This window comes from Ovis canadensis, chromosome 4 (genome assembly GCF_042477335.2).
Source record: "Ovis canadensis isolate MfBH-ARS-UI-01 breed Bighorn chromosome 4, ARS-UI_OviCan_v2, whole genome shotgun sequence".
In the NCBI taxonomy this organism is placed as follows: domain Eukaryota; kingdom Metazoa; phylum Chordata; class Mammalia; order Artiodactyla; family Bovidae; genus Ovis; species Ovis canadensis.
In genome coordinates, this window is record NC_091248.1 from 71,369,432 (window position 1) to 71,383,968 (window position 14,537).

At 41.3% G+C, this 14,537-nt stretch overlaps 1 protein-coding gene across 1 annotated transcript in view; it reads left to right on the forward strand.

Moving 5' to 3' along the window:
• DOCK4 (dedicator of cytokinesis 4) overlaps window positions 1-14,537 on the forward strand; it is a 471,458-nt gene that overhangs the window by 334,568 nt on the left and 122,353 nt on the right. Inside the window, exons 24-25 of the mRNA XM_069587995.1 lie at window positions 9,654-9,781; window positions 12,843-12,977. Of these exons, the coding sequence (XP_069444096.1) occupies window positions 9,654-9,781; window positions 12,843-12,977 (263 nt within the window). The remainder of the gene's footprint in view (window positions 1-9,653; window positions 9,782-12,842; window positions 12,978-14,537) is intronic.

Sequence of the window (14,537 nt, forward strand, 5' to 3'; positions counted from 1 at the left end):
CAGTGGATTAGGTGAGGCCCACCCATGTTGGGGTTTACTTAGCCTACCAAATCACACATAATTCTCATGAAGAAATACACTGGCACACCAAAGATAGCATTTAACCAAATACCATTTAACCAATACCTCCCATGGCACAAACTGACATATAAAATTAACCAGTGCAAACCCCAAAGAGAAAAAAAGTGGAGGAGATATGCAAAGGAAGCAGTATGGCTGCAGAATACTCCCAGTTGAGCTTATATTAGAAATTAACACTCACAGAAGGCAAAGAGGGACACACAAGGTCAACACCACAGAAGGGAACAACAAAGGTAGGAAGGTGGTAGGAAGGTTCAAGCCATCTTGAGTTAAGGGGCAGAGGGCAGCCTCAGGGCTGGAGGCATTCTACAGCCAGGCAGAGTCCCACAAGGTGAAAGTCTAGGGTAGCTGACCAGACCTGAAAGACTTAGCTCAGATTTGAAATTTAAGCAGCTTGGTGTTCCATGTCTAAATCATTTGGGAGAATGGCATTCTAACATGTATACTATCATGTAAGAATGGAATCACCAGTCTATGTCTGACACAGGATACAGCATGCTTGGGGCTGGTGCATGGGGATGACCCACAGAGATGTAATGGGGAGGGAGGTGGGAGGGGGGTTCATGTTTGGGAACGCCTGTAAGAATTAAAGATTTTAAAATTAAAAAAAATAAAAAAATTAAAATTAAAAAAAAAAATCATCTGGGGTCCAAGCAGGCTTATTTAAGGTATAAAAGTTGAGCTGCTCACTTTTCCTTTTCTCCCCACAATTCTATTCTTTCTGTTTTTTGAAGGCCAGGAAAAGGTCTCAGTGATGTTGGAGAAGACAGCTTGCCATGAGTAAAGAGCAGATTTGAAGGACAGAGGTTGAGGCAGGGGGAGGCAGAAGCATGGCGAATGGGAGCTGAGTGGCAATTGAAGTTGGGGGAGTGAGAAGGTGGGCGCTGAGTCTTCTCAGACCACAGGGCAGGCTCTGGGGGACTGTGGTTTTGCCTCCGTTTTCACTGGGCCCCATCGCTTGGTGCTTGACTTGTTCAGCAGAGGTCTGCGGTCATTCCCAAGCTATTTGCTTGCTAAGATAAGGTCATACGTGTTTTTACTTTGGGATAATTGAGCAGTTTCTCAGGCAAACCACGGTGTAGATAATAGAGGTGAGCATAAATGCACTGAGCGTGTAGTGATGAGAAACATGCTGATGCTGCTTTCTATTCCCACAAAATGAAGAACCAGGTGTCTTAGGGATTTCGTGAGAAAGTACCCAGAAGTCATTGTTTTTTCCTTTTGCCAGGAACCCCCCAGTTCTCTGTTAGCTCTTTTGTGGACTTGATGGCCGCAATGAAAAAGTAAAGGAGAAAGGGAGGAAGGTGGACTATAAGACTGTTTTTAAGGACATCTTTGTTGTTGTTTTTAATATTTGGCTGCACTAGGTCTCAGTTGTGGCATGCAAGATCCGGTTCCCTGAGCAGGGATCAAACTGGGGCCTCCTGCACTGAGACTGTGGCGTCTTAGCCACTGGACCACAGGAAGGTCCCCGTAAGACTGTTTTTAAATTTAAGTTTATTCTAGGAACGAATGCCTCTACCTGTCCATCCCACCCCCCCCCCCATTTTAGGCCACAATATAAGAAAAAGGATGTGTGGTGGTGTATCTATTAATTTGACGACTTAAAGAATAAAATCTTACTACAGTTGATGAGTGCCTGTAGCTTTTCTTTCTTTGAACTTTAGGTAAAGCCGAGTTGAGTACTGACTTTTCTTGCACTGTAATTAAATTGCTTTCACGTTAGAAAATGCCACTTGCTCACAACTTTTCTATTAACCACAGCTTACATTGTAGCAGACAGGCCTTGTAAAGGTGCACGGAGTTGCAGGAATGAAGAATGCTCTTTTTCCCCTCAAAGTAGAATGATAATGCCCTGCCCACCCGCCTGGTCCCATCTCAGTGTTACTTCACTCTACTTGGAACCGACTTTCTCCTGTTCTGAAATCTGAATCAAGTTGATCCATCTTTACCCTTCAGGATTCAGTTGAACTCTCATTTTCTCAAGAAATCTCTTATCTGCCTCACCCATCCCATTATCAGTCTCATTCTTTGGCTTTTTACTTCTTGGATAACCTGACGCATCTGTAATAACTGAAGAATTGGTGATTTAGTTGTTTCAAGTCTGTCTCTCCTCCCTCATCGCAGAAGAGCATAAAATAACATGGGTTGTATTTATCCTGAAGACAGTTTTATCTCTAGCTTCCATAACAGTGCCTGGTGCATAATAGACACTTGATAAATGCTTCATGAATGCTATGTACTAGGTCATGACCAGGATCAGGATGGAGCTGGAATTGTTCAGTCACTCAGTCGTGTCTGACTCTCTGTGACCCCATGGACTGCAGTATGCCAGGCCTCCCTGTCCATTACCAACTCCCGGAGCTTACTCAGACTCATATTCATTTTGTTAGTGATGCCATCCAACCGTCTCATCCTCTGTCGTCCCCTTCTCATCCTTCCTTCAATCTTTCCCAGCATCAGGGTCTTTTCAAGTGAGTCAGTTCTTCGCATCAGGTGGCCGAAGTACTGGAGTTTCAGCTTCAGCATCAGTCCTTCCAATGAATATTCAGGACTGATTTCCTTTAGGATTGACTGGTTTAATCTCCTTGCCGTCAAAGGGACTCTCAAGAGTCTTCTCCAACACCACAGTTCAAAAGTGTCAATTCTTCAGTGCTCACACATCCATACATGACTACTGGAAAAACCATAGCTTTGTCGGCAAAGTAATGTCTCTGTTTTTTAAGATGCTATCTAAGTTTGTCATAGCTTTTCTTTCAAGGAGCAAGTATCTTTTAATTTCATGGCTGCAGTCACTGTCTACAATGATTTTGGAGCCCAGGAAGAGAAAATCTGTCACTGCTTCCCTGCTTTTCCCCTTCTATTTGCCATGAAGTGATGAGACTGGATGCCGTGATCTTAATTTTCTGAATGTTGAGTTTTAAGCCAGCTTTTTCACTCTCGTCTTTCACCTTCATCAAGAGGTCCTTTAGTTACTCTTCACTTCTGCCATTATAGTGGTATCATCTGCATATAGGTTGTTGATATTTCTTCCGGCCATCTTGATTCCAGCTTGTGCTTCATCCAGTCCAGCATTTCTCATGATGTGCTCTGCATATGAGTTAAATAAGCAGGGTGACAGTATACAGCCTTGTCACATTCCTTTCAGAATTTTGAACCAGTCAGTTGTTCTATGTCAGGTTCTAACTTGCTTCTTGACTTGCATACATGTTTCTCAGGAGACAGGTATGGTGGTCTGGTACTCCTGTCTCTTTAAGAACTTTCCACAGTTGGTTGTGATCCACACACTCAAAGGCTTTAGCATAGCCATGAAGCAGAAGTAGATGTTTTTCTGGAACTCCCTTGCTTTCTCCATGATCCAGGGTATGCTGGTGTTTGATCTCTGGTTCCTCTGCATTCCTTAGTATTTTGCTTTAAGGGTGGGAGATTGAATCCACTGGATAAGAAACCTGGGCCACGCAGAGATCATTCCTAGCCCTGGGCTGTTGCCTACCTGTGTGGTACTGACTGTGTGTGCATGGCAGGAAGCCCCTAAATCATCATCAGTCCTGTCCATTCTGAGCATTTTCTGTCCACCAGTGTCAGAAGGGCTTGTTTGCAGGTTCTGTTGATGTCTGTGACATTAGCAGTTAATTTCCTGGTATCTTGGATCACAAAGGCCTAAACCAACTCTGATTTCAGGGCTTTCTGTCCTGCTGGTGCTTCCCTGCAGCCAGCCATAGCCGGACCCCCTGCCCACCTGGGATACCATCTCCACATCCTGAGGCTGCCACAGAGCACCTGCTTGGGAGTCCTGCTGGTGTCCAGCCTATACTGGGACAGTTGGTGGAGAATGGCTGGAAACCCTGCATGCCTCTACAGGACTCACAGCCCTCACTCACTAGGGGACAGAGGACTATAAGGATGATTGTCTAAAGCTTTGTTGCTAAAGGGACAAAAATGAGAACTTTCTTTGAAATTAACCTCGAGGAGGAAGCTTATCAGCATTTCTTAGCTGCTGCTTCCTCTTCCTAGCCCCACACCTTTTGAAAATTGCTAATGGGATCTGAAGCCTTCTCCAGATGATCTTCCTGATCCAGGAATGGAACCGGGGTCTCCTGCATTGCAGGCGGATTCTTTACCAGCTGAGTCACCACAGAAGCAATACGTGAACTGTGAACTTCCAGATGTTCAAACTGGTTTTAGAAAAGGCAGAGGAACCAGAGATCAAATTGCCAACGTCCGCTGGATCATTGAAAAAGCAAGAGAGTTCCAGAAAAACATCTATTTCTGCTTTATTGACTATGCCAAAGCCTTTGACTGTGTGGATCACAATAAACTGTGGAAAATTCTGAAAGAGATGGGAATACCAGACCACCTGACCTGCCTCTTGAGAAACCTATATGCAGGTCAGGAAGCAACAGTTAGAACTGGACATGGAACAACAGACTGGTTCCAAATAGGAAAAGGAGTATGTTAAGGCTGTATATTGTCACCCTGCTTATTGAACTTCTATGCAGAGTACATCATGAGAAACGCAGGGCTGATAGAAGCACAAGCTGGAATCAAGATTGCCGGGAGAAATATCAATCACCTCAGATATGCAGAAAGTGAAGAGGAACTAAAAGCCTCTTGATGAAAGTGAAAGTGGAGAGTTTAAAAGTTGGCTTAAAGCTCAACATTCAGAAAACGAAGATCATGGCATCTGGTCCCGTCACTTCATGGGAAATAGATAGGGAAACAGTGGAAACAGTGTCAGATTTTATTTTGGGGGGCTCCAAAATCACTGTAGATGGTGACTGCAGCCATGAAATTAAAAGATGCTTACTCCTTGGAAGAAAAGTTATGACCAACCTAGATAGCATATTCAAAAGCAGAGACATTACTTTGCCAACAAAGGTCCGTGTAGTCAAGGCTATGGTTTTTCCAGTGGTCATGTATGGATGTGAGAGTTGGACTGTGAAGAAAGCTGAGTGCCGAAGAATTGATGCTTTTGAATTGTGGTGTTGGAGAAGACTCTTGAGAGTCCCTTGGACTGCAAAGAGATCCAACCAGTCCATTCTGAAGGAGATCAGCCCTGGGATTTCTTTGGAGGAAATGATGCTGAAGCTGAAACTCCAGTTCTTTGACCACCTCATGCAAAGAGTTGACTCATTGGCAAAGACTCTGATGCTGGGAGGGATTGGGGGCAGGAGGAGAAGGGGACAACAGAGGATGAGATGGCTGGATGGCATCACCAACTCGATGGACGTGAGTTTGAGTGAACTCCAGGAGTTGGTGATAGACAGGGAGGCCTGGCGTGCTGCGATTCATGGGGTCGCAAAGAGTTGGACATGACTGAGCAACTGAACTGAACTGAACTGTATGGGAGCTGGCTTTATCTCTTTGTGTACAGACAAAATAAAAAGTAAGACACACCATACAGTGAGCTCTGTCTGAGAATCTGAATCTGAGTGTTTTGACCCTTTCAAGACAGAACCTGCATAACAGAGTGTACTGTTTAGAAACTTCCTGTATGTTCAAGTCTGTGTTTTGTTTTTTCTTTGAGCCTTTTTCTGTTTTCCTTTGAGCCTTCTTGATGACTCCAGGTGTTTTGTTTTAAAGGTAAGAATTAGCATTTTAACCAGTCAGCTCTTTTGGAATTTACCCCTCGATTCTATCATGTGCATTGGCTGATATTGCCCTAGTAATGGAGAAGCAGCAAATCTTCAGGCAACTCATATATTTCTTTTTCACGCACCACACACTAATTATTTGTCTGCCTTACATTTTGGCAGTAGAGATTTCCTTAACAGTTGGTTGCAAATTGAATTTTTAGAAATCAAATCCCACTGGCTGCAGGAACATATCAGATAAGCTTTATCTTCCTTTCTAATTAAGCATCACTAGGCAGTGACTCCTGTCATTTAAGCTTTCAGTTTCCTTTTCTTTGTTCTTTTTGTCAAGTTATTGTTTTGTAAATATAGCTCAGCTGGTAAAGAATCCACATGCAATGCAGGAAACCTTGGTTTGATTCCTGGGTTGAGAAGATCCCCTGGAGAAAGAATAGGCTACCCACTCCAGTATTCTTGGGCTTCCATGGTGACTCAGCTGGTAAAGAATCCGCCTGCAATGCAGGAGACCCCGGTTCCATTCCTGGATCAGGAAGATCAGCTGGAGAAGGGAAAGGCTACCCACTCCAGTATTTCGGCTTGGAGAATAGTCCATGGGATCACAAAGAGTCTGACAGAACAGAGTGACTTTCGCTTTCAGTTTCACTGAAGTTCCCTGGTAAGGCTTCCTGTTGCAGGGAAGCCTGCAATGAGTTCTACTGAATTTTAACACTTTGTGTTCATTTTCTGAAAGTGAAGCATGACTGTGACTTATGTGGTTGGTTTTGGCGGTAAACCTCAGGCCGGACCTCATTATGTTGGTAGCCCAGTCAGTGGCAGGCATTAAAAGAAATATAACTCCCAACTTCACTACTGAAAGAAATCAAGAAGACAAGAGAAGTCAGGCAAACATCCATAAAGGTGCTTTCCAAATTGTGAATACTTAAAATTTTTATTAGGATACAGGATCATCCATTTTTTCACTTATGCATATACCTTATTATACTGGCTAGGAATCCAGTGCAGTGTTGAATTGGTGAAATTGGCCTTCCTTGCTTTATTTTTGATCTTAAAGCATTCAATCTTTTACTATTATGTTAGCTAACAGTAGGTATTTCATCAATGCCCTTTATTAATTTGAGAAAACTATCTATTATTCTTTAATTATCACCTTTTATCATTAATGGATGCTGAATTTTTCACATTTTTCATACATCTGCTAATATAGTGAATCACATTGATTGATTGACTTTCCTTTTTTTTTGGCAGTCTGATTCCATTTAGGCTTTATTGTGCTTAAATTTTTTTTAAAATTTTACTTTATTTTACTTTACAATATTGTATCGGTTTTGCTATACATTGACATGAATCTGCCATGGGTATACATGAGTTCCCAATCCTGAACCCCCCTCCTACCTCCCTCCCCATATCATCTCTCTGGGTCATCCCAGTGCACCAGCCCGAAGCATCCTGTATCCTGTATCAAACCTAGACTGGCGATTTGTTTCTCACATGATAGCATACATGTTTCAATGCCATTCTCCCTAATCATCCCACCCTCTCCGTCTCCCACAGAGTCCAAAAGTCTGTTCTATACATCTGTGTCTCTTTTGCTGTCTCACATACAGGGTTATCATTACCATCTTTCTAAATTCCGTATATATGTGTTAGTATACTGTATTGGTGTTTTTCTTTCTGGCTTACTTCAGTCTGTATAATCGGCTCCAGTTTCATCCACCTCATTAGAACTAATTTAAATGTATTCTTTTTAATGGCTGAATAATATTCCATTGTGTATATGTACCACAGCTTTCTTATCCATTTGTCTGCTGATGGACATCTAGGTTGCTTCCATGTCCTGGCTATTATAAACAGCGTTGCGATGAACATTGGGGTACACGTGTCTCTTTCAGTTCTGGTTTCCTCAGTGAGCATGTTGAGCAGTGGGATTGCTGGGTCATAAGGCAGTTCTATTTCCAGTTTTTTAAGGAATCTACACACTGTTCTCCATAGTGGCTGTACTAGTTTGCATTCCCACCAACAGTGTAAGAGGGTTCCCTTTTCTCCACACCCTCTCCAGCATTTATTGCTTGTAGACTTGTGGATTGCAGCCATTCTGACTGGTGTGAAATGGTACCTCATTGTGGTCTTGATTTGCATTTCTCTGATAATGAGTGATGTTGAGCATCTTTTCATGTGTTTGTTAGCCATCCATATGTCTTCTTTGGAGAAATGTCTATTTAGTTCTTTGGCCCATTTTTTGATTGGGTCGCTTATTTTTCTGGAATTGAGCTGCATAAGTTGCTTGTATATGTTTGAGATTAGTTGTTTGTCAGTTGCTTCATTTGCTATTATTTTCTTCCATTCCAAAGGCTGTCTTTTCACCTTGCTTGTAGTTTCCTTTGTTGTGCAGAAGCTTTTAATTTTAATTAGATCCCATTTGTTTATTTTTGCTTTTATTTCCAGTGTTCTGGGAAGTGAATCATAGAGGATCCTGCTGTGATTTATGTCGGAGAGTGTTTTGCCTATGTTCTCCTCTAGGATGATTGATTGACTTTCAAATGTTAAAACAATCGTTCATTCCCAGGATAAACCTATTTAATCACTGTATGTGTGTTATGCTAAAATTTTATAAGAACTTTTGCATCTATGTTGATGAGAGATTGCAAATCTATAGTTTTGTCTTAAAATGTCTGACTAATTTTGGCATAGATAATACTGGCCTCATAAAATGAGTTAATTGTATACCCTGTTTATTCTATTTTCTGGGAGGATTTATGTAGACTTGATATGCTTTCTTCTAAATATTGCTTCATAGAACTCACAGAAGCCACCTGGGTCTGGAATTTTCCTTGTATATTCCTAATAGCAAGTTGAGTTTCTTTAATAGATATAGAGTTATTTAGCTTATCCATTTTTCCTTGAATGAGTGAGGTGGGATTATAGCTTATACAAGCTGTCTATAAGACACATAGATTTTTGTAAACCAAAATTAATTCATTTGAATTGTTTCACAGATGACATCTTTTAGAAAACCAAGCAGGATGGGCTGGGGTATTTGCAAGTGGGCACATCCTATAAATAAAATTCCCATTATGGACCCAAGATAGGCAGTAATTTTGTGTTCATGACATCACATTGAAAAATAAACCTTCAGGACAAAGGCATATTCACTGTTACTTTTTCAAAATATTGGAATATATACTGCATATAAGTCAATTTTTAGATTACTTATCACCTTACTATTTCAAATACTTATGAAAAGTTAGAGATCAAAAATATGAAAAAATATTCAAGAAAAGTAGAAGATAGTTTAAGATAGTCATGCCATGAATGTAGTCAAAGTTCCAGGCAGAGGAGAGAACTAGCAGTAGCAGGAAGGAAATAATACTAGAAATAATTCAAGGCATGTTCCCAGAACTAAAGGGCATGAGTTTATAGATTTTAAAAGCCATGACAAAGTATATGATCGTGAAGTTTTGAATTGGAAGGAATAATTTCCTGAAAGCTTTCAGAAAGAGAAACAAAAATAAAACAAAAATCTGATCATGGAGAAAGGGTTGGAAATCAGAATAGCAGGAAATGAAAAGTGTTAATTTAGCCAGAAATTGTGATTTAACTCTTCTAAGAGGCTGGAGAGAAGAAAAAGAGGTTAAAAAAAAAAAACAAAACAAAAAACTAAATTCTCATCTACCGTAGTAAGAAGTGAGTCGATGATCCATCTCAATGAAAAGTCTGGAGATAGCAAGATAAGGATGCTATTTAGGTATTTGGTAGTAAAAACAAACAAACAAACAAACCTGTTTCAATAAAAGAGTGAAAGGCCAGTAGTCATGGGTTGGAGAAAGGACTACTGTTTTTCAGTATCAACTTTGTAGAATGAATACTTTTCTAACTATATGTGTTAATAATTTAGCAATTAAAATTAAAGAGTAGATAAGGATTTGCAAGAGGTTTGCGTGGGCCTGTTAAATATGACACTAATACTTCTTCTCCTTCCAGATTCCCGGTACATTCTCTTACCTGTCGTGTTACATCACCTCCACATGCACTTGCAAGAACAGAAGGACCTGATCATGTGTGCACGGATCCTTAGCAACGTATTTTGTCTCATCAAGAAGAATAGCTCAGTAAGTAAACACAGGTTATAGGATATAGTGCCCATCAGATGGCTTCTGGAAAGAAAATTTTAAGTCTTCTGAGAAAACACACCAAAGAATCATCCTTTGAGACTCTCGTTTTCATTTCCATCTGTGTTGGACTTTTTACTTTTCTTCTAAAGGAATTTCTTTTTTTTAACCTTGTAGGATGGCTGTAGCCCCAAATAACCTGCATGTCTTAAACTTGTATTTCAAGAAAGAACTGAATACCCAATGAGAAAAATTAGAAATCTCAAAGCCTCCCACATGTGTCTTTAATCTTGATAAATCCTCTTTCGCAAGAATAAATTATTGCTTGCAAAGACAGTCTGTTTGGGCCCATTCAGTGAAAGACTGGATGATGATGGTCAGAGCTCGGCCACAGGCCTTGGGCCAAGCCCTGTGCACATAGTGAAAGCTAAAGAGGGGCCCAGGAGCCTGGTGGTATCTTGCACCACAACCATTACTAATCACTCCATTGTCATGGTTCTAGGAATTCCTGTCAATGTTCCTGACTCTTGAGGAATTGCAGTTTGTATTAGACGATGCAGTGTCAACAGAGAAAAATCGCATGCTTGCTTATAAACAGGGGTAACCCCCTGCATGCTCATGGTTCAGAGGTCTGGTGTGAAGTCCATGTGCGAAGGATGTCCTAGTTTAGTTCCATCAGTTTGCACCTGTTTACTACGCAGCCTTATCCGTAACAACTTTTACAAAGCAGGATTGGCAGTGAATGTTGGGATGCCTGTTTCTCTGCCTCCCACTTACTAGCATGCTATCGTTTCCCCATTTTCGTTCCCTCGGAGTTATGATCACCTTCTGAAGAGCTCCACAGCCAGCTGGCATGTGCTTCCAGTAGAAGTCTTGGACACAGGACTCTAGTACTGTGGGAACAGTTGTTGTTGTTCAGTTGCTAAATCATGTCCAACTCTTTGTGACCCCATGGACTGCAGCACACCAGGCTCCTCTGTCCTTCACCGTCGTCCAGAGTTTGCTCAGACTCATGTCTATTGAGTCAGTGATGCTTATCTAACCATCTCATCCTCTGTCACCCCCTTCTCCTCCTGCCTTCACTCTTTCCCAGCATCAGGGTCTTTTCCAGTGAGTCGACTCTTTGCATCAGGTGGCCAAAGCATTGGAGCTTCAGCTTCAGTGTCAGTCCTTCCAATGAGTATTCAGGGTTGATTTCCTTTAGGTTGACTAGTTTGATCTCCTTGCTGTCCAAGGGACTCTCAAGAGTCTTCTTCAGCACCGCATTTCAAAAGCATCGGTTCTTTGGTGGGAACAGAGTTGGCCCTTGAGAGAAAAAGGCCAGAAACTCTGTGTCTGAAAGTATGGTGCAAGATGCCTGCATAGGAGGGACCATTGCTTTTTACACACCCAGTTCAGTAAAGTACAGCTATACCGTGCCTAGTGAGAATGTTATTGCTAACTCTCATTGCTGAGTTTAAAAGGTTACTTTAGAAAACCAAAAACGTCAGGTGTTAGTACAGATGATTTTTTTTTTCTCCTCCTATTTCATTGTTGAAGTTTTGGTCAGTTTTTGCACTTATCTTATAAGGAAGTCAGAGCAGAAACTCTGTTCTGGGGAGAGATCTTTAGTAGATTTCTTTCCAGTGTAAGAAAGTTTATCATAAAATCCCAGCCAAAAGGGTCCTTCAAACTCATACTGTGTAAAAGTTTTCTTTGCAAAAGTAATCTTCTTGCTACACAAAGCATTTGTCATCATAGTCCTTTGCCTGGTGCAGGTATAATAAGAACTCAAATCCAGTACCTTTAGTCAGTGCAGAAAATTTTGCTCTCTCTCTCTCAAGTTCTGGGGCTTAGATAGTATTCCTTTTGCTTTGGGAGAGCAGTCCCACCATGGCCACTGACATGAAGTCCAGTCTGTAACTAACATCATTCATTCAGACTGAGTGCTGTTTGCTAATCTTTACATTCATGGGAAATAGATGGGGAAACAGTGGAAACAGTGTCAGACTGTATTTTTGGGGACTCCAAAATCACTGCAGATGGTGACTGCAGCCATGAAATTAAAAGATGCTTACTCCTTAGAAGGAAAGTTATGACCAACCTAGACAGCATATTCAAAAGCAGAGACATTCCTTTGCCAACAAAGGTCCGTGTAGTCAAGGCTATGGTTTTTCCAGTGGTCATGTATGGATGTGAGAGTTGGACTGTGAAGAAAGCTGAGCACCGAAGAATTGATGCTTTTGAACTGTGGTGTTGGAGAAGACTCTTGAGAGTCCCTTGGGCTGCAAGGAGATCCAACCAGTCCATTCTAAAGGAGCTCAGTCCTGGGTGTTCTTTGGAAGGACTGATGCTAAAGCTGAAATTCCAGTACTTTGGCCACCTCATGCGAAGAGTTGACTCATTGGAAAAGACTCTGATGTTGGGAGGGATTGGGGGCAGGAGGAGAAGGGGACAACAGGGGATGAGATGGCTGGATGGCATCACCAACTCGATGCACGTGAGTTTGAGTGAACTCTGGGAGTTGGTGATGGACAGGGGAGCCTGGCATGCTGCAATTCATGGGGTCACAAAGAATTGGACACGACTGAGTGATTGCACTGAACTGAATTGAACTGAAAAATCACTTTATAGGAATAGTCATTTGCACTTAGGAGTTTTGGAAAATGACCCATGCAACTCCAGTGATGAGAAGAGTAAATGTAAACACAATCTGAAATCAAAATATTACAAACTCTTAAAACCAAGGGGGATGTTTAGTGAACTGTCAGGCCCATAGAGGCAAACTTAACTCACAGACAGACACACACCATGTTAGTGGCATAGCTGGTGTTCCAAATTAGTTTGGGGTGTGTTCCAGAGCATCACCCCACCTTTTTACTTGCATTCCAGGTTCCCACTGTACTGCGGAGCCACATACTCTTGGGTAAGGTCTTAACATCTCTGTGCCTTTTGTTTTCTATGAAAGGTCATTCACTTAGATAAATTAAGGGAGGTCCAGAACTGACGAGCTCGAGTCCTTTGTTAGGACTCTTATTTTAGGCCACAGTTTCCTGATCACATTATTTTTTTTTTCCTTTAGGAAAAATCTGTGCTGGAGGAAATAGATGTGATAGTGGCCAGCCTGCTGGACATCCTGCTGAGAACCATCTTGGAGATCACCAGTCGTCCGCAGCCATCTGGCTCCACCATGAGGCTTCAGTTCCAGGATGTCACGGTAGGCCATGGCGCACAACAGCAGAGTTGTGCTTGTCAAAGCCTCGGTTGCTTTGAGGGTGGGTTGCTGTAAGAATCTGGGGAATCTGAACTTGGGAGATGATCTATGTTCATTTCAAGTGTATGTAAAAACCTTCGTTTTACCAGGGGATGGAAGTAAGATGCGTGTTTGTTAAAAGATCTTGGATTAAGATATTTCTAATTGCAGAAAGGCCAAATTGGCCCATTTCCCGCCCCCCCCCCCATTTTGCCCAATTGAAGTTAATCTGTGGCTCTATATCCTCAGTCTCCTTGATAACTATTCATTCTCTTTTCATTCATCAAATTGCTTGAGAAAGTTAGAACAGTGAAACAGACCAATAGCAGTCAAGGGTCCTAAGTTTTGATTGTGAATTTTTCGCTATGGCTAGTAAGGATCTTAATTTGGTGGCAGGTTGGTGGGGGAGGTCAGTTTCCTCAGCTATAAATTATAGAAGCTTGACTTGATGATTTTGAGATATCTTCAAGCTCCACTATTTTATGAATCTAATGTAATATGAGTTATAAATATTAAGACAAATTATGTGATAGTTTATTTGTATATATATTTATATGTGTATGTGTAGAGAGAGAGAGAGATGGATGGATGGGTACATAAATTTTCACATTTGAAACTCACATTCAGTTGACCAGTGTGGGCTTTTTTTTTTTTAAAGGTCTGATTCAGAACATTCTTCTAAATACCACTTGCAGAAATGGCTATAGTTTTCATGGTTATTAACCAAAATGTCGGCCTTTTGCTGCTATTTTTACAAATCATGCACTATAGAACCACTATCATAAGAATGTTTGCCTAGCTCCTGATGAAGATTTTTTTTTTTTCTTTCACGTAAAGAAATAGAGGGTTTCCCAGGTGTCTCAGTAGTAAAAACCCCACCTGCCAATCCAGGAGGTGCAGGTTCGATTCTTGGGTCAGGAAGATCCCCTGAAGGAGGAAACGGCAACCCACTGCAGTATTCTTGTCTGGGAAGTCCCATGGACAGAGTGGGGTACAGACCATGGTGTCGCAAAAGAGTTGGGCAGGACTTAGGAATAAACAACAAACAGCAACAAAATAGAAAGCCCACCCTGGCTGTCCTGCCAGGGTTGAATGCCTTAAGGATGGCCATCTTGTATTGCATTTTATTTTCTCTGCTTTCAGAGCTGAGATTTACCTGGTTCTTCCTGCCAAGCTCTGGGTTTGGGAAGCAAAGTTACTCAATTTCTTTTAAGAAACAAAGGTTAAAGATTGTACGAAAAAACTTCCTAATATATGTAATAGTTGTACTGCCTCATTAAAGAAAAGAAGAGCAAGCTATTCTCATGATCTGGTGAAATTTCATGTGTAAAATGCCACTTACCTCATGGGGTTAGCTTTGTGTATTTGGTAACTCTTTGGTCCATAGTAAATGCTCAAAACATGTTTTGTTTTTTTTTTCTTATAACCACTGGAGATCATTATGGGTTTGAAAGTTTGCAGGAGTTTGTTTTGAATTTTTTTTTCTGTCTTCTCATGTTTTTCTGAAATTTTTATTTTGTGATA